At 36.2% G+C, this 21,382-nt stretch overlaps 1 protein-coding gene across 1 annotated transcript in view; it reads left to right on the top strand.

Annotated features, from left to right (window-relative positions):
- Nucleotides 1-11,902: 11,902 nt before the first annotated feature.
- LOC121410421 (histidine ammonia-lyase-like) overlaps nucleotides 11,903-21,382 on the top strand; it is a 28,725-nt gene continuing 19,245 nt past the window's right edge. Inside the window, exons 1-4 of the mRNA XM_041602499.1 lie at nucleotides 11,903-12,290; nucleotides 15,057-15,147; nucleotides 15,802-15,832; nucleotides 18,455-18,529. Coding sequence (XP_041458433.1) covers nucleotides 12,062-12,290; nucleotides 15,057-15,147; nucleotides 15,802-15,832; nucleotides 18,455-18,529 — 426 coding nt within the window. The 5' untranslated portion in view covers nucleotides 11,903-12,061. The remainder of the gene's footprint in view (nucleotides 12,291-15,056; nucleotides 15,148-15,801; nucleotides 15,833-18,454; nucleotides 18,530-21,382) is intronic.

Genomic DNA, 21,382 nt, shown 5'->3' with positions numbered 1-21,382 from the left:
CACTTTGCTAAAACAAAGTGTGAAACCAAAGTGTTAACCCCGGGAAATTGATGGGGCTAAGACCCCCCCCCCCTTAGCCCCACCAATATCCTGGGGTGTAGGAAAATATGTGCACTGTGAAAAGCATATTAATGACATCAGTCCTGTCAAGGAAAATATTTCAATATCACTTTGTTAGATGATGTCTTAGTTAACCTTGGCTTTGTGGATTACTGACAACACACTGAGGGACGTAACCTCTGTGATTACACTTTATGAAATAATCATCCATAGCCGTTGTAAAAATTTGTTCTTGTTTTTTTGTTAATTATCATGCCAGCTACAATGATTATTGTTTTATGTTTGTAGCATGAAATAATCTATAGAGTATTACTTGTAACCGTCCTAATTCCCTTTTGAATGACTTGTGTGTTCATTAGATGTTGTGCTTTGTGGTGAAATGTTCTGTAAAACCCATTTACTGGTGCTCGTTTGTTTGACCTCCAAATATTTCTCTGCATATTTCTTGGGGTTTTTTCAGAATAAATAAGAGTAATATTTTGTAAATATTGTTTTTCTCTGTTTAATTGTCTTATAATGAGTAACTGTTTGCAATGAAGTGGTTTGTTAGATAAACTCAAATTGTGAAAAAAAAAGTTCCTACTGATATCACGTGAAAACGTGTGGAACATATCCAGTCTACAACAGGGTCTTCATTCATTTGATTGATTGATTTTTGACATTCAATGAATCAGATATAATTTTACAAGGTAATATGTACAAATGTACTCTGCAAAAATGCTGCAGTTGATTTACCACCAGCCTGGAATCTATTATTTCCAAACAGAGAAGTACTGAAACAACACCAGTTTGGAATCAAACCGATGATATTTTAACACTAATTGGTGTTGTATAAACACCTATCTGGTGTTAGACCAAAACCAAACTGGTGTTTGTAACACTTCTCTGGTGTGGACATAATTCCGGGCTGGTGGAAAATCAACACCCGGGGCGGTATTTTGAAAATCGTTTCGTGTTAAATATCGTGTTATCTCTCTGATTTAATACGCCTCTAACATACCACCAAATCGGTATTCTGAAAACCGTGTTATCTTCAGCTCCTCCCACTCTATCTATTTAATCCAATCAAATGCGCTTAAGAAACAAATCGCGCAAAATTTTCATGGAAAAAGGAACGTGCGCACAGTGACACGAAGCCTGCATTGTGACAACATTCTGTAAGCTCATACAGCTAAATAAAATTTAGAGCTAGAAAGAGACATGGGGAGGGCTGCATGATTGTGACAATTAAGAATTGAATTAAATCTATTTTCATACTTCATAAGATAACAAAATGACAACATAATACAAGAAATTGATTATTTCAGACAGCATGGATACGAAATTATAACAGGAGACAGAGGCCTCGCTCGATTGTGGAGCAGGCCGGCAGGGGACGATTGCCCTGAAATATGGGGGGGGGCAATTTATACATGCCCCAAATAATTTTGAGAAGCATGAAAAGCACTTTAAGAAAAATTAAATCTTACATAGAAATATTAAACACAATTTATTTTCAATTGGTTAATTTGATGCGTTGAGCGATCAGCCATGCAAAAAAATACTTTTGACCCGCCCCCCCCCCCCGCCCATCCGAAGCATATAGATTGACTGGCGTGATAGTTAAATTGAGAATAATAAAAGCATTGAGAGTAAAAAAATGTAATCATTGAACATGTTGAAAAAGGGCCCCCCCAAAAAAAAAAGAAAAAAGAAATGTGAATATTATAGAAGAGTTTTCCAATCGCTAATTCTATTCTTTTTAATTTTTGTTTTTGCTTTTTTTTAGACGTTTTTAATTTTCTTCCTCTCCTTTTGTCTTTTTTATATTATGGCAAAAAGTAACCTAATAAATAACATCATATACGATAATGATTTTAATCAATCCAAATCAAAGGTTATTAAAGTGTATTTTCATAATTAAATTCTAAAGAAATTGGTGTTTAATCATTGTTAGTAGAGACTAAAGGTAGATGAAAAATAAAGCTCGAAAAAATGAAAGAAAATTACAGTAAATCCTTCCAACGATAGCTATTTGCCCGTTCATGTTCTTTTTGACGTTTGATTTCATTCATTTAGGTGTTATTTCCACAGATCCGTTATGTTATAAAAACTTTGATAATTTACAGGTGTACATAACTATTTTTGAGCAAGCATGATGACGTCAGCCACTGACTATTTCTTTTGTATTTTATTAAATATGATATATTCTAAATTTCCCCTCTGTCATGTGAGAGAAAGTCGTATTCTTCTCTGAACATGTGGAAGTACCATTTTAAAAATGTTCTTTGTTTCAGTCAAGATGGTCCTTATTGTCAAATTTGTGAAAAATGAATATTATATATAAGTATTTCAAACAATAATAATAATAATAAAAGAAATAGTGATTGAGGGATATCATCGGCTCTCTCATTTGCATGTCACGACTTGTTCATAGAACTATTGTAAAAAATAAGCGAAATTTTCAGCGTTATATTTGTTGGATTGTTTTCTTTATATGGGTTCAATTCAACATTTATCTGGGGTGGACTTGACATTTAATTCAGCATTAACACGATTTGGTTACACTTCGTAATTCCGAAGGTTCGTAATTCCGAAAACGAAAAAGGGTTCGTTAATCCGAACATTTGTGGCGTTATTCCGAAAACGAAATAAGGTTCGTTGTTCCGAAGGTTCTTTAATCCGAAAACAAAATAAGGTTCGTTGTTCCGAAGGTTCGATAATCCGATAACGAAATAAGGTTCGTTGTTCCGAAGGTTCGTTAATCCGAAAGCGAAATAAGGTTCGTAATTCCGATTCGTTAGTCCGAAAACGAAATAAGGTTCGTTAATCCGAAGGTTCGTTAGTCCGAAAACGACATAAGGTTCGTTAATCCGAAAATTAAATAAGGTTCGTATTTCCGAAAATGACATTATTTCATTTTGGCAACAAGAACGGTGCTGTTCTTGCAAGCAGGCGCGCTGGAACACTTTCAGTTTTGGGGGGCAAAATCCCGAAGGGGGCACAATATTTTTTACAGCGTGAGATACCGAAGCGATCGAGCGGGAGAGGGTGTGGGACCCCCCCTACGGTAAGGACTTTGTGTAAAAACTGAGTATAAAAGTTGCGTTTCTAAGAGCGTTCAAAAATAAATTTCTTGAAATTCAAATATAGAATTCACTACGAAAGACTATACTCACAATCTATGAGAACCTATATGAAATCTACGCGCAAAACGATCGCTTCGGAATAAGTTTTTTGTGTCTGATCAATTAAATTTCCTATATTGACTCAAAATACCAGAAATTACATTTTTCATGCAATATCCTTTCAGTAATATTTATATATACATTTACATAAACGGACAACACGGGAGAGCACAATCATCATAAGTTTCAAATAATTCCTGTCAGAACAAGGAGCGTATTAAGCAGAAGAAGCGAAACAACAGAAACAAAATAAATTCCAATGAATGTCTTTTCAAGTTCAAAATGTCATACTGTTTTGACGTGGCAGCAGTGGCGTAGCTACGGGGGGGCCTGGGGGGGCACGTGCCCCCCGGAGATTTGGTGTGCCCCCCCAGGTGCCCCCCCAGAAAAAATTGGCAGAGCAAAAAAAAAGAAAAAGGGAGAAAGAAGAAAAGAAAAAGGAAAAGAAGAAGACAGAAGAAAAAAGAAGAGGAAAATAAGAGGAGGAAGACTTGCAATTAAAAAAACAAATCTCATATGTTACTATATAAATTTTTGCTTACGCTTCGCGCCAGAATTGACTGTTCGATAAGATTCATATCTTGTTCAATAGGCTGATATGAACAAGTTTTGAAGTCAATATACAAAACATATTTTAGCTCGGACATCGAGCTTTCATTAATTTTTTTCATTTACAAATTTAAGTGGTCTGTTAAATGTCCGTTTTATGGTCTACATATCAGCATTTTAAGCTCACCCTGCGTGGTTATATTGTTTAATTTGCCAAGTTCATATTGTCTACGTGTATTCCATAATGTTCCATTAAACAAATGTATTCAGAATGCCCAGATTGATTTTAGATCTAAATCTAAAACATGCGCGATAGCCTGCATGTTCTTTATTTAAAATGTACCTAAATTATCCAGTTTCACATCTACTCATGATTCACGATCGCATTATTAATGATAATTTTCGGTCTAAAATCTCAATTTTCTTCCTCTCGCGCTTCGCACTCACATCAATTGTTTAGTTACATACCTATCCCACTAATTAGAATGACCAATTTCTAGGTCGGAATGTCAAAAAAATTTGCTCGCGCTTCGCGCTCGCATTATTGAAATATATTGGCGTTCGCAGTAACCATCTAGTTACATACGAATCTTGTTCAGGATCACACATAACATTGCCCAGAAAATTAAATTTTCAGGAAAAAATACATGAAAGTAAAAAAAAAAAAAAATCGCTCGCGCTTCGCGCTCGCACTTTTCATAAGGCTTATGAGATTATTTCATGTTTATGTTGTTTTATAAGAATAAAAGTAAGAAGTGACTGATCGGGGAAAATATAGGAATATAAATTCGGGCCCCTTCCCCTATTGGCGAAAGTCGGATCCGCCCTTTGTGACACATACACACACACACCGGAAAAATGGCCGGTGCCCCCCCCCCCCTGAAAAAGCAAGGACCCACCAGTGCCCCCCCGGGAAAAAAATCCTAGCTACGCCACTGCGTGGCAGACGTCAATAAGCACTTAAATACCCATTCTATGCAAATCATTTCTGACATCAGCATTGGAGATAGTCCCTGATTATCCATGCATGGGCAATACATTTCATATTTTGTAACTGAAGGAAAAAGAAATATGTCAAGCTTAATTGTCTAACAATTTAAAACTTTTCTGAAAATCATCAAAGTTTAAAACATAACTCGATTTATGTGTTTCCTTTTGCATGTCTTGTATGGCTGGGAAGCACTTTTAGATGACCCGTTCAAATTCTTCTTTTTTCTTTACATATTTTCTGGGGAAAATGTGACCATAACTAGGAAATGATGATTATCAAATCCAGGAAATATTCATTTGTAAATAATCATGAACTGATTAAAGGGATGGTCCGGGCTGAAAATATTTATATCTTAATACATAGAGTAGAATTCACTGAGCAAAATGCCGAAAATTTCATTAAAATCGGATAACAAATAATAAAGTTATTGACATTTAAAATTTAGCAATATTTTGTGAAAAACAGTCGTCATGAATATTAATTAGGTGGGCTGATGATGTCACATCTCTACTTTCTGTTTTCTTATGTTATTAAACAAAATCATATTTTTTCATTATTTCATACTTGTGTGAATAATATGTCTCCCTTACAATGAAATAAGTTGCAGCAATAAATATCTAATGCACTAAATCGGATGTCAATCCAATTTTTCTAGTTCTTGGAGGAAAAAAATGTGAATAAACCTATTTTCATATAATAAATACAAAAGAACAAGTGGAGATGTGACATCATCAGCCCACCTAATGAATATACATGACGACTGTTTTCACAAAATATTGCTAAACTTTTTAAATTCAATAAATTTGTTATTTGTTATCCGATTTTGATGAAATTTTCAACATTTTGCTCAGTGAATTCTACTCTAACTATAAATACTTTCAGCCCGGACCATCCCTTTAACAAACTACCGCAGTTCATAATGTACATTATGTAACATTATTCAGGGGCGGATCCAGCTTTCGCCAATAGGGGGGGCCGAAAAATATTTTCATCAAAATTTTTCTCGATTGGCCGCTATAATCTGATTTTTTTGTTGGTTTTTCAGGGGGTAGTCCTATAAAAAGAATGAAGTTTTAAGTATATGTTAGTTGTTATTGTTATAAACAAGATAAGGTATCTCATGTGGTCTTAATATATAATGTTAGCGCGAAGCGCGAGCTAAAATTTAACCCTCATTTAACCCTCTTAAATGGGATTCATTACACAGGCAATGCGAGCGCGAAGCGCGAGCGAATTTTTTTTTATATAAAGTCTATTTTCCTATTTTTCCCCTCACCCTTTTCTTGTTTCCTTTCGGGGTTGGGCCGGCCGTTACGAGGCTGCATGTAAATTACATATCATGGTTATAATACCTCTTTCTTACCTTTTTATCTGTTTTTCGTAGTTTCTATCAAGTTAAAGAGTACACCTTTTCTGCAGGTTGTCAAAAATAGGGGGGCGGGGCCGGCTCGGCCCCCTCCTGGATCCACGCCTGTTATTAGAAGAAAACAATTACATTCCAATAGCAGATATGGTTGTCGGTACACCATGTGGACTTTTCGAAAAAGTGGATAGAGGAAGAAGTGAAATCGATAGGGGAGGAAGTGAACAGTTGATAGTCGAGTAATTTTTTGTTTAAATGTGCGTAGTCCTGAAAAAGACAGTAAACCAGAAAAGGTATAAGAGGATTGAGTATTTGATAAATAAGTACTCCTGCTCTGCACTCCATTCGCCGACTCAAACTAGCACCTTCTCATTTATCCAATAATCCAACTACTCAAGCCTCTTAAATAACTCTTTTAACCTTTTCTGTTTTACAGTCATTTTTAGATTCCAAATGTTGCTCGAGCATGTCGAGTAACTTGCGTTCACGCGCGTTAGTGATATCGGGTCCGGTCTGAGCGTTTCTGGGCGACCGCGCGTTTGTTAGCCGACACAGCCAGCATTGCATTTTGAACCACTTTCAATTTGCCATTCGGTTTTAGTCTGAAATGTATTAATTAAAAGGTTAAACGTTATCACACTGTAATAAGATGGAAAAGGGACTTCTCAAAGGTATGTTTCACACAGGGACATGTTCGTCAAAAGACGCGAGGCTTACTATGATTATGTAATTGCCCCGTCAGGGGCGAAATTTTTTCATTTTTGACAATGGAAATGACGATTTTTAGGCAGAAAAGTGCCTTCATCGTTTACTTTTGTCCTTGAATAATTTATCGTTTTTTTCTTCAGGGGGGCACGTTGGGGGGGGGGGGCAAAATCTCGTTTTGCCCCCAAAAAAATTTATTTGGGGGGCAAGTGCCCCCCCCCCCTGCCCCCCCCCCCCCGCTTCCGGCGCCCTTGCTTGCAAGATAACATGATATTATGCAATGACAAACCAAAGAACGATGATATTATGTGTGTGTTGTGGCCAAAGCATGTATTAGACGCCCGGATGAGACACGCTTTATTTCGATTTTATCTGAGCAAATGTTGCCCAAGCAAATGGTTTAAAGCTGCAGGGGATTAAGTGTGTTGGTCGTTTGCGAGTAACCTCCAGATAATAGGATTTGTATTGGAGGGGGATGTCATTTTTAATAAGAGCTTCTCCTGAAAATTAATCTAAAATTTATACTTTAAAAAGAGTATTTATTTTGAAAAAAAAAGGGAATTTCCCATTTTGGAAAAAAGCATTTCCCAGTTATTTCTTTTGGGGGTACAAGTGCCCCCTGCTACCCCCCCCCCCCCGGCGGATCGTTGAAATTATGATGGGCAATGAACTTCAAAACAAGATGGCGATATGTAACTAGATAAGAGCTGCGAGTAAGAAGCGCGAGCAGAAATTTGGCTCTGACCTGATCTAAAAGGGACATGTTAAGGGATTTTTTGCAGTTAGCCATGAAGACGATACATGTTTCAACCAAGGGCGGCGGAACGTATTTTCCTTTTTTTGGGGGGGGGGCAAAAAAGTGCACTTATATGCCCAAAACGGCATTTTGGTGCAAACGGATATTTTCACCATGATATTATCATCTGTGTAAAGAAGTGGTGTTTTGTAGTTACCTATGCACCGCTATATACCTAAAGAAGGACTAAGAACATCCTCGCGTTGATAGTCATGACCGTCGTCACCTGAATATAATATGTATGTTGATATGGTTGAAGAGAACATTTACTTACTGCAGCAAAGTCAAGTATATAAGATGAACAAAGTTTTTTTTAATTGATTTCTGATTGACAACATACATGTATATATTGAAGTTTTATTTTTTTCGCCAGAAAGCGTATATATAGCGAGCAAGCGGTTTGGAAAAAAATTCAAATCTGAAGTTGTAAAACTCGCTTTTTGGTCATTTATGGACTTAATTAGTGTTAAAAGGGCATTATTGAGAGATGTTGCGAGCGAATCACGAGCTCAAACTGTTGGAAAATTCATGTAGGCCTAGTAAGACATAATAATAATAACATTGGTATTATTTACCAAGGGAAGCCACCTCAGTTCTGAAAAATGTTCTCCCAGAGGGCCCTACTATTATTATTACCTCGGCTTTAGCTGGGCTGCCTATAGGCTCCCAAAGGAAGGCATTTAATTACTTTCTTTAGTTCAGTTCAGTTCATTTATTTTCATAATCTCAATAAAAAACATCAAATACAATCAAAATTTACAAAACAGGTACAAACGAGAGTATTCAAAATTTAAATAATAACATGAATATAACAATTGAGAGTATGATGGAACTAGCAAAGGCCAAGGGCCTATCACGGGCTAGTCCCCGAAAGGATATCAGTAAAATTATTGAGTTACATGTATGAATTAGAATATTTTAAAGGAAATAGCAAAACAAAACAGACAAACGAACAAACAAGTAATTCGATATTTTTGAGTTGGTTATACTGGGTACCCATTCACCTCATCCGGGATCAGCACAGTGTGGATAAATTTCTTGTTGAAGGAATTTACGCAATGGCTGGGATTCGAACCTAGGACCCTCTGTTTCTAATTAGTCAAAAGACCAGTCCACTGGGCCACAACGCCCCACATAAAAAGTTAGCATTTTTTGTAATCATGAAAAACGAATTAACATTTTTGACACTAGGAAAACGATCAATAAAATTTTATTAACATTTATATTCTTTATCACAATTTTTATTATGATCATCGTTTGCGATTATTATGATCATCATTAGTATTAGTTTTATTTTTATTACCAGCAGAAGCTCTTATTAAAAATGACATCCCTTCCAATACAAATCCTATTATCTGGAGGTTACTCGCAAACGACCAACACACTTAATCCCCTGCATCTTTAAACCATTTGCTTGGGCAGCATTTGCTCAGATAAAATCGAAATAAAGCGTATGTTTGATCCGGGCGTCTATTCTTAAATCAATACATGCTTTGGCCACAACACACACAGAAATCATCGTTCGTTAATTTATAATTGCATAATATCCTATTATCTTGCAAGAACAGCATCGTTCTTGTTGCCAAAATGAATTAATTTAATTTTCGAATTAACGAACCATATTTCGTTTTCGGAATAACGAACCTTCGGAATTACGAACCTCATTTCGTTTTCGGACTAACGAACCTTCGGAATTACGTACCTCATTTTGTTTTCGGACTAACGAACCTTCGGAATTACGAACCTTATTTCGTTTTCGGATTAACGTACCTTTGGAATTACGAACCTTCGGAATAACGAAGCTTCGGAATTACGAATGTATGCTACACGATTTGTACTAAACCCCTCAAAAAAAGTTTGAAAATCTTAGTCTGGCCATTAAGTTTTCCCCACCCCCAATTTTAAACCATGCATATTTGACATCATTGTTATGTTCATATGTAATCACGAAAAGATAGTGATTCAAGTGTTGGATGATGTCTAAATTGAAAAGCTGCAAAACGGCGAGCAGAAATGGTCATGAACGGTAAATACAGAACATGATTCTTTTGTGTCAATAGAGATGAAAATCCAAGCCCCAACTTCTTCATTTTGTTAATGTTTTGTTGTGGTTTATGTAGTGATGATTCTGAGTCGTGGTTTGAAATACCCATGCATGTTTGTTAGTTTGTTATGTGCTTGCTGGTGCAGAGTGTGCTTGATGTTACTTAAAAGTGAATAAAATAAATAGAAACTCACTCATCACCACAAAAGAACAGCAACCTTTGGATTTTGACCTTGCCTCACATTTCAAGGCACTGCACTCTCATGTAAACCATAATCATATAATGTAGGGCCCGATGTAGTGTATCATTTTAAAGAGAATTTAATGGTCTATTCATTATTTTACTAAAACCGAAGAGGGATTATCGATCTATTTCCAAACTTTTTTTGAGGAGTTTACGGGGAGATTAGTTTGAGACAAATATTTTGAAGTGTAAAAGTACCCAGTCTGAGGCGGATCGATGATAAATCTCTGTATATCTACCTGAATCCACCTTCGGATACACCTGCTGCTCGATAATTTACCTTTAAACAAAAACCATGTACAGTAGTTCTGGCAATATATCGGCTTCACATGCAGTTCTGTCTCGGAGTTCTCTACGCAACAAAAATCAATAATGCCACATGGTCCACAGTGTACATACCCCTGACACACCTACAGGCGAGTCGATTATTTGTAGGGGTTCAATATATATCAGAATTTGAGATTTCGAATTAAATTTCTCCTTTAAACTATCTAAATCGAATATGCTACAAACTAGAATAAATTATACAATAGTTTATGAGTATAGATTGGAAGTAAAGATTATCTAAACATTTTTAAGTAAAGCATTTAATTTCTATATAACCTAAACAAAAATATGATAGTTCCTCGCCATTCAACAAGTTGTTCGTTCCCGCAAAAAGTAAACATGGGTCGTCGATGCTGAAATTCCCGACCTTTCGTTTGAGGACGCGAACGCTAATTTACAACGGTAGTTGATTTTGGAAGAGACTTTTTGGGCCCGTCGTAAAACTCTAGCCGGCAATGCAAATTGTGTGACATGAGATTTTTTTTCGTTTCGCATCTGCGACGGAAACGTTCAATATGCGTTTCGTGTGCAAAATCCTGGTTGCTACTATGGTAACAGCGATATATCCGATTGAGGACGACTTTCCAAAGCCACATTTGATTCCTCCTAGAGCTCGAGAGGCCGCCCGGGGGGCCCACTTCCATTGATTAGTGGATACCAAGAGCAACCACGCGTAAAAGGGGACAGAGTGGGCAAGTACATTACGTATAGACCTATGTAGCGTTATAAGGGTGTCAAAACGATGTTTAAAATGCTGAAAAAGGGATACTGACATATCCAATACTTGTAGGGTGTCACAATCCAAATACTAATTAAGAGATGCATTTTCATAATATGAAAAAGACTTACTTCCATTGTTTAGGGTGCTTTTCGAAACTCCATTGTAGCGCATGGTATCCACTCATCAATGGAAGTGGTCCCCCGGAATTTGAATCTAATCCCCATTTCTGGGGAATGTAAAACATAATGCCCCTCACATCGTGTGCTCGAGGCATATCGTTTGTGTAGAAGGCGTACACAATAGAACAAAGAAACCCGTTAGCTCAAACCATGGACCCTATAGGGTCCGTGCTTAAACGTATTGTACATGTATATGCTGTGTACAGAAATGGTTTTGGCTAGAGAGGTTGATCTGACCCATGAAATCAATTGCCAGTGATCCACCAATAATCCACATTAAATGCAATATCGATTCGATGGAGTGTAATGATCTATATCTAAGCGTTCATTCAGTAAGTTTTTCCTCATTCAATATGTACTCGATCTGTTTGAAAAACCACTTTCTTATCCATGTCATAATCTATTTAGGTCCTACATTTCGAATATCTCCAGCCATCAGTCATAATATACATGTATGTATAGTGCGGGTGTCGCGGGAAAGGATTTTGCACACGAAAAGCAGATCTGTAGGGCCTGTAACCCCCCTGTAACACAAAGTTTAGCATTGATCGTACAACAGTTTTCTACGTTTGATTCTATTGACTATAATGTACAATCAATCTTAAAAATCAAGTGTATGATTAAGCGATAACTTTTGTGTAAGGGGACCCCCAAATTAGCGTCGGTGAAGATTGCGAAAGGTCCCAATTGACCAAGGCCAGGCCGCGCCGGGCATCGAAGCGATAATAGTGCGCGCTGCGCTGGCAGCAAGCTACGTGTACACAAAACTTACAGTTCTCGAATGCCAGACAGAACTCTCAAAGTCTTGGTCATAGTAAAACCCTATTTAAAACGCGATACATATATGTGGGAATCAACGGGAGAAAAGACAATTACATTTGACTTTATTCTGTTGATCAATATTTGAGGAGCAAGATGAAGATCAACGTGAAAGTACGGGGAGAATGGATCCTTATTCCTTGTAAAGACAACAACAACACGATATCATGGTTGGGAAAGGAAACGCTTTCACGATACCGTTCTATGAAACAATACGATGAAGAAGATGATGTCTCCGAAGTCAGGAAAACTCAAGGAGGAAGTTTGCTCTATCCAGATGACCTACTTGTTGATATTCTGGATGAAAATGATTTCGTCCATGTCGGTAGGTATTTGGTGAAACTACCTAGACTGTTTTGGATAACCCGGTGAAAGAAAAAACCTCCACAGAATCGAAATGTATTGTGTACCTTTTCAATTACTCCTTGACGAAAAGCTTGATGTAAAAATACCAGAACAAATATTGGTGAATCTTTGAGAGAAAATCCAGTAAATATTTTAAAACGCTGCCCTTGTGTTGTGTAATAAAACTTGCACAAATTTAAACTTTTTAATGGTTCTTTATGGCTAGTATTTTTTCAGGAGAATAATTTGTTTATACTGAAGGTAGAATATTAAAACCCCCATTTTTTGAGAATTTAAAAAAAAAAAATTTGCAATACATGGGAAGCTGCTTGCATATGACGTCACAAATCAAAGAAATAAAATTCTAATAACTTTTAAAATATTTTATGGATTTTCCTGAAACCTTTGCCAATATACTTTTACTGTTTGATTTTTTTCTGCTCTTTTTGAATTAAACTTTGTGTCTGGGTGATGTGTCTGGGTGAGATTTGATCCTTTATTGCCTGGGGGAGTGAGACTGAGCTTATAGCCAATAAGTTTAGAATAGAACAGCACCTGGAGTGTTATTTTCAAGATTTACCCATTCAAGCTATTAGTCCTTTCATCAGATCATAATTTCCAGATGATGGGCCTTTTTCATTATATCTCCTGATCCATGTAAGCTAAGCCTTAGCAAAGTTAGCCCAGCAAAAAGTATGTTAAACGGGTTTTGCTATTGAAACTGATCTAGTGTTTAAGTGAGAACAACTTAAACAACAGGACTCTATAGGCTTGCAACCTTTTCTTGCTCTGTTGATATATTGAATTTTGAATACAATCTTATTTTATTTTGTATTGCACTTGACAATGTAAAGTAATGCAAGTATGAATTATGTGAGGATTGGATTTTTGTAATGCAGATGAGCACATGGCAAGTGCCACACCCAAATATCTTTAAGCTCAATCTTCTATTCTTTTGTTACAAAGTTACTTAAAAAATACCTGCACATTAAATGACTGTGCAATATGGGATAATGAAGATATGCCAAGATTTATTGTGTATTATGTCCCTTGTGACAGAATAAAAACATGTATTTGATGGGATTAAAAACCTTGGAGCAAGGTCATAAACCAGTCTGAGCATCTACAGGGGATAGTCATTTCTACCATGATCTAAAACCAACTGATAATTAATTCTGAGAAGATAACCTGAAATAGCAACACTCAAATTATGAAAACTTGATTCCAAACACCGAGTCTCACTGATTATTAAAAGCGGTTTAAGAGAATACTGGTAGCTTGTCTGTAACTGTTCACAGCAGAAAGATGCATCTAGAAATAGGAATGCCCAACAGAATCAGTCTGTAGATTCTTCACTCATGGTGCATTCCTTGATGTTCCCTGACCAGAGGTAGACATTAATGGAGGGGATAAAAAATGGTTCATGAAACACCTCATTTTGTGGCGACACAACATATGCTCCTGCGACATTGCTTCTGTCCTTTTGAAAACAGTAAGTCCAGATGATGGTTGCCTGATATAATTTCACAAAGTCTTCTACTTGTTTTTGTCTCACCTGCGAAGCAAAGTGAGACTATAGGCGCCGCTTTTTTCGACGGCGACGGCGACGGCGGCGGCGGCGGCGTCAACATCAAATCTTAACCTGAGGTTAAGTTTTTGAAATGACGTCATAACTTAGAAAGTATATGGACCTAGTTAATAAAACTTGGCCATAAAGTTAATCAAGTATTACTGAACATCCTATTAGAGTTTCATGTCACATGACCAAGGTCAAAGGTCATTTAGGGTCAATGAACTTAGACCATGTTGGAGGAATCAACATTGAAATCTTAACCTGAGGTTAAGTTTTTGAAATGTCATCATAACTTAGAAAATATATGGACCTAGTTCATGAAACTTGGACATAAGGTTAATCAAGTATCACTGAACATTCTGCATGAGTTTCACGTCACATGACCAAGGTCAAAGGTCATTTAGGGTCAATGAACTTTGGCCGAATTGGGGATATCTGTTGAATTCCCATCATAACTTTGAAAGTTTATGGATCTGATTCATGAAACTTGGACATAATAGTAATCAAGCATCACTGAAAATTTTGTGCAAGTTTCAGGTCTCATGATTAAGGTCAAAGGTCATTTAGGGTCAATGAACTTTGGCCGAATCGGGATTATCTGTTGAATTACCATCATAACTTTGAAAGTTTATTGGTCTAGTTCATTAAACTTGGACATTAGAGTAATCATGTATCACTGAACATCCTGTGCGCGTTTCAGGTCACATGACCAAGGTCAAAGGTCAAAGAACTTTGGCCGAATTGGGTTATCTGTTGAATTACCATCATAACTTTGAAAGTTTATGGATCTGATTCATGAAACTTGTACATAAGAGTAATCAAGTATCACTGAACATCCTGTTTGAGTTTCAGGTCACATGATCAAGGTCAAAGGTCATGTAAGGTCAATGAACTTTGGCCATGTTGGGGTTTTTTGTTGAATAACCATCATATCTCTGTAAGTTTATTGGTCTAATTCATAAAAAGTGGACATAAGAGTAACCATGTATCACTGAACATCTTGTGCGAGTTAGAGTAGTATTCAAAGTCAGCACTGCTGCTATATTGAACCGCGTGATGCAGGTGAGACGGCCAGAGGCATTCCACTTGTTTTATATTTATATGTCATTTAGGACATTGGCGAACCACAAACTGGTCTATTATATTCTGTTTTGTTTATTATTTCTTTGTTAGTGTTGAAGTCAGATCTGGCCAACAAGACATGCCGAACTTCATTCGACGGGAATGGTTTGAATGTAGGATTTTCACCAGACTCTTCACAAATGTATCCTTATGAGAATCTAATAATGCATATTAAGTTTTCAATTAAATGAAATAGAAATATTAATTCCAGTAAGCAGCAATGCATCTGTCATGATGAGATTTTCATTTATGAAAGCCATGCATTCAAGCAGTGATAGTATGATTCATTCATTGAAACATACATTTGGATTGAATAGAATAAATATGAATAGAGTACGTTCAGGGCATGTAAAAGTGGTCTCTCACATTAATGAGTGATTGCAGATAGCTAGAGTTTACTACTCTTACGCTCTGTTAACTAAACATAATTATAAACACAACACAAAGGATTCAAAATTACACCTCAACTGTGTTTAATGAAAGAAACACAGGATAACTATAGATTTTTTTTACAGCAGAGCTGCTGATGGTGGCTTACAAAGGAATTTCTTTGGAGGCAGGGGAGGAAAAAAAATCTTAGTAACTGTTTTGTAATTTTAATTGAACTTAAAAGGTGTTGTGTACACTTGGGTAGAATTATGTGAGGATAAAAGACATCTTGAAGAGCTTTTTCTAAGGAAATTTGGATTTTGTTTTAATAAATTTTATTGGAGCTAAATGCATTACCTCAAGAAGATATACATGTATATTATATTACAACAGATTCCTTAACGGTTAGTTGCTATTTTGCTACTAGATCAAGTACTGGCGGGGCAGATTCTCGTGAGGTATAAAAAAAAATTATGTTTAGATGATGTTTGAAGGTTTGCATAGTGGTATGATTTAGAGCATGATCGGTTAAGGGTTCGCATTGAGGTGAAAATTTTGTTTTTAGGTACTTCTATCAAATTTGCTTTTAAAATAATCTTTGATATCTCAGGTTTCAAAAAACTTAGTTTCATGAAGATTGATGATTCCGAAAGTACCAGAATAGTCCATTTTATTCATGGGGGTGCTGCTACCTCTCATCACGGACGGACATTTCTACTCAAATTAAATTCACTCTAGTTTTATTGTTTTTAAAGTTACTCTAATTTGGTTTGGATGTGCTTGCACTCTGAACATTACTCTATTATCAGACATAATATAGTAGAAAAAAAATATTGGGAAGTAATTTTTTTTGGTAGGTGTTAACATTTCCATTTTGAAATTTCCGTCCGTGATGGAAAAAAAGATGAAAAGTTTTTTTATTCTTTATCAGAATAGAAATAAAAAATAAAAAGGTGTAGAGGTATCTCTCTAAACACTGTACATCATTTTATTTGAACATAGCTGAAATCCATACATTTTATCCATATCATAAACTCAATCAAAAATGATCACGGACGGACAAAATTAATTCACTTAAATTCAATTCACTCTAGTTTTATTGTTTTCAAAGTTACTCCAATTTTTTTCAATGGTCTTGCACTCTGAACATTAATCTATCATCAAACATAAATTAATAGGAAGAAAATATGGGAAGTAAACTTTCCTTGTAGATGTTAACATTTCTGTCCGTCCATGATGAAATTAATGTCCGTCCGGGATCATTTTTATTAGGATAATGTCTATGGATTCAGCTTTTTATTCTTTATCAGAATAGAAACAGAAATAAAATTGTGTAGAAGTATTTCACTGGACACTGTATATCATTTTATTTGAACATAGCTAAAATCCATACATTTTATGCATACAATAAATCAATCAAAAATGATCATGGACGGACATTAATTTCATCACAGACGGACAAGTGAAATACTTGTGGAAAGATTCATATATGCAAATGAGAAACTTTGCTGAGCAGATTATGAATTTAATTTTAGCTTCTAATTGCAGTGAGAAGTGGCTCTGAGAATTATTCAGAACTCAAATGGAGTAACTACCTACAACTCGTCACATTTTTTTTGTGATATCTTTGTTTGGCCGTTATTGGGGCTATATTTTTGTCAGGAAAAATTGTTACAAATTATTGGAATGCAGATAGGGTTGGAAAGCTGCATGTACATGTATACGTCAAAAATCAGGTAATAAAATATGGCAAGAACAAGTCCAAAGCTGTAGATTTCATCAATTCAAGCTTGCAGAAAGTGATGGAGAAGAAAGTAGAATGCAATGCATAATCTGATATTAGCAGAAAAATCAATTTTTCCATGTTCAAACCTATGGATTCACAATGCTTCTAATAGAACATGACATCACAGTCTTGAGGCTTGTGAAAATTACATGAATACCTTTTTTGAAGTTCATTATGGAGCTAATTTTAAGCAAATCGCTTAATAACTGGTAAACTGTGAAAATGCATAAAGCTTGCACTGCAGTGTTTAAAAGTTTTGATAAGCTTTGGATTGGTATATCAATTTCAAGTTTGGATTCGGTCAGTGCCTAAATACTAAAGCCTAAATAGATAGAAACAATAAAAATGTACAAAAATTCTAAAAACCACATTTCTATCATGTCCGTCCGTGATATGGCACATTTAGTGGATACCTATGTTTGTAGGTAACCATGGCAACAAACTTTTTTCATCATTCAGCATACTTTGTCCTACCCTTCACTACAAAACACAAAGGAACCTTGTTCATCTTATTCCTAATTTGTTACAAGCCTTCAAAACTTTCAAAATCTATCAAATGTCCGTCCGTGATGAACCGATCACGCTCTTTATGTTTATTAATTGATTTGCAATTCATATTATTGTTAATGTTGTAAATGATGGAAGACCCCTCCCCTGCATTTCCAAATATTGACGATAATTACAATGCAACATATATTCATATCTATCTACAGTTCAGTATGTAACACAAAGAACTATGCTTATCTCAAATTAATGTAAAACCCATTTCTCAAATAAAAGCATCATTTATAATCTGAAAAAGAAAGAACTATGTACTTCAAGAAATTTGTATTGCCAAATTGTCAACCCTGGTATATCTAATTTACTAACTTGGTTTTATGTGCAATATTAAAAACAATGATAATCCAGTCAGTATAAAGTTGAATGAAATTAAAGTAACTCCATCATGAATTGACAAATGATTTAATTTTCATGTTATGAATTTATTTCCCATATTTTCAAAAAGAACAATTATCTTATTGAGAGGGCCAGAAAAAAGAGAATGGGAAATGGAAAGAGATCACTAAGTACCTCAACTAAAAAAACATATGTGCTTAACTGATATGCTTTTAGAAGTAATATATCACAAATAGAATAAAACAAAATATGTGGGACTTTTGATGCTGTGACTGACATAATCAATTAATCTCAAGTCGTTTCACCTTCCATATATTGATAAATCATTTTTGTTTTTATTACCATATCAATTTCATGTCTTTTCCCTTTTCCTTTCTTTCTTAAAATTCTAAATCAGATTCTCTATCTGGACGGAGGTAGTTTGACCTCTGATGACCTTGTTAAACTTGGGAAAGGTCAATATCAGATCAAGGTGAGATGCTTACTTCATAAAAACTGAAAAGTCTCTCAGAAGCAAACAATTTTTGTCTCGCCTGCATAGCAGAGCGAAACTATAGGCATCGCTTTTCTGACGGCAGCGTCGTCAACATCAAATCGTAACCTAAGATTAAGTTTTGGAAAGGACATCATAACTTACAAAGCAGGGGCGGATCCAGGATTTTGAAATGGGGGGGGGGGCGCCAGCGGCGAGGGAGCGAAGCGACCGAGCGGGGGGAGGGTGTGGGAGGGAGGATACCCCCCTCCCACGGCAAGGACTTTTTCAAAAAATCATGTCCAATATTCGTATTTTGAGAGCACCTTTAGAAGAAAAATGCACACTTAAATCACTGTAACTTCATGAATAAAAGACAGTACTGACTCAATTAGGAGCTGGTTTCCAGTCACACACCGTATAAGCGGTCATTCAAAACATACATTTGGCAAAGGCTCTTCACTTGCTTGCATCGTGTGATTGAAACGTCAAATTTAAATGATACGAAACTGAGACTTGTAATCGATAAGTTCCGAAAAATCCATTCTGTTTATTGTCATTTGTGTATTTACATTGTGTGTTTCAAACGAGAATTGTTTAGTCGTATGGCAACATGCATAAAATTTGGTTCTTTTTTCCCCAAAATGCACAGTAAATTGTTACAAACTACAGAAAAAAACGACATCATCTTCTGGTAATCAACCTTTTCCCAGAGGTCGTCCCCCCCCCTAGATTTTTAAAACTATTTTTTTTTCGATTTTGCTGGCAATTTTTTTTAAAAGATATATTGTAATCAGCAAACCTATAGATTATCAAACATTAAAAAAAGGGGGGGGGTTTAATGTCAAAATTTTTACTTTTTAACAATACATAATGTGTCCTCGGGACGTTTTTCCCCAGCACGAAAGTATTTTTTTCTCCCCCCACCCCCCCCCCCCCCCCGTCACATAAAATCTTCGCTCCTTACGCTGACATATAGCTGCCTATACACAGCAAACGCGGAGTGGGGTCGACTGGTGATTGAGAATATACAATTTTGCTCCTTGATCAGTGGCGTAACTTGGGTCACGGCATTGGGGGGGGCACCAGTAAAAATTTCGGGTCTCTTAGGGAGCGCGCGAAGCGCGCTCAGTTGTCAAGTAAACTGACCTAATAGAGATATTTTAAGGACATGCAGTGCCATCAAACGGATATGTATCTCACTGATTAAATAATGCGAGCGCGAAGCGCGAGCTGAAAATTTTTGATATTGAGGGCTAAAAATTGACATTATAAGCAAATTGTTTTGTAATCATGATACTTTACTGTCTCGCTAAACAAACAATGCGAGCGCGAAGCGCGAGGTAAAATTTTTTGTATATACTTTTGAAAACGTACATGACCAAGGCAGAATGATAATGCTGCGCACGTGGCGCCCGATATAGGGCTTCATCTTTGAGTGAAGAATAATCTCGGGGATAGACATTATCATTCGCATCGTTGACACTTTCTCTCGCGATCTGTTACTTACAATTTACATGTATTTGCCATAAAGACGGACAAACGCATGTTACAAAAAACACAAAATTTCGGGAAAAAATGATATCCAATCCAACATCTTCACACTGGTCACTGCACTGCATATCCCGATTACAAGTGGTGCAACTTTCCAACCAATCGACTTGCGCGCCCTGGAATTCCGGAATTTACATATTGCAATACAGTATGACAGAGGTGCATTTGTGCGAACACAAAGGCCATGAGCGTAAGTTAAAATATAGTTTTGACTAGATCTAGCCCTTGAAATTGACTACATTGTAACAATCCAGTAAATATAACCATCAAAAAAAAAAAAAAAAAAAAAAAAATCCGGCGAAAATAGGGGGGGGGGGCGCGCGCCCGGGGCGCCCCCCTCTGGATCTGCCACTGCAAAGTATATGGACCTAGTTCAGAAAACTTGGACTTAAGGGTAATCAAGTATTACTGAACATCCTGCCTTGGTTTCAGGTCACATGACCAAGGCCAAAGTTCATTTAGGGTCAATGAACTCAAACCATGTTGGGGGAATCAATATCGAAATCTTAACCTAATATCGAAATCTTAACCTTAACCTAAGGCTAAGATAACCTAAGTTTTTGAAATGTCATCATAACTTAAAAAGTATATAGACCTAGTTCATGAAACTTACACATAAGGGTAATGAAGTATTAATTAAATCCTGTGTGAGTTTCAGGTCACATGACTAAGGTCAAAGGTCATTTAGGGTCAATGAACTTTGGGCATGTTGGGAGTATTTGTTGATTTTCCATCATAACTTTTAATGTTTATGGAGCTAGCTCATAAAACTTGGACATACAAGTAATCAAGTATCACTGAATATCCTGTGCAAATTTCAGGTCACATGACCAAGGTCAAAGGTCATTTAGGGTCAATAAACTTTGGCTTTTATTTGTTTGTTGAATTACCATCATTAACTTTGAAAGTTTATGAATCTAGTTCATAAAACGTGGACATAAGAGTAATCAAGTATCGCTGAACATTCTGAGCGAGTTTCAGGTCACATGTCCAAGGTCAAAGGTCATTTAGGGTCAATGAATTTTTGTAATATTTGGGGTATTTGTTGAATTACCATCATAACTTTGAAAGTTAATGGATATAGTTAATGAAATGTGGACATAGGGGTAATCCAGTGTCATAGCTCATCCTGCACAAGTCGTGGGTCACTTGATCTAAGTCAAATGTCATTTAGGGTCAATGAATGTAGGGTTTTTTTTTTTTTTATAATTATTTTTTATTCATTTTCAAAGTCAGCACTGCTGCTATATTGAATCGCGTAATGGAGACGAGACTGCCAGAGGTTCTCCACTAGTTTGG

Source organism: Lytechinus variegatus, chromosome 3 (genome assembly GCF_018143015.1).
Source record: "Lytechinus variegatus isolate NC3 chromosome 3, Lvar_3.0, whole genome shotgun sequence".
Classification (NCBI taxonomy): Eukaryota; Metazoa; Echinodermata; class Echinoidea; order Temnopleuroida; family Toxopneustidae; genus Lytechinus; species Lytechinus variegatus.
The sequence above is the reverse complement of the archived record's forward strand: the minus strand, read 5'-3'. Positions and strand labels throughout refer to the sequence as shown.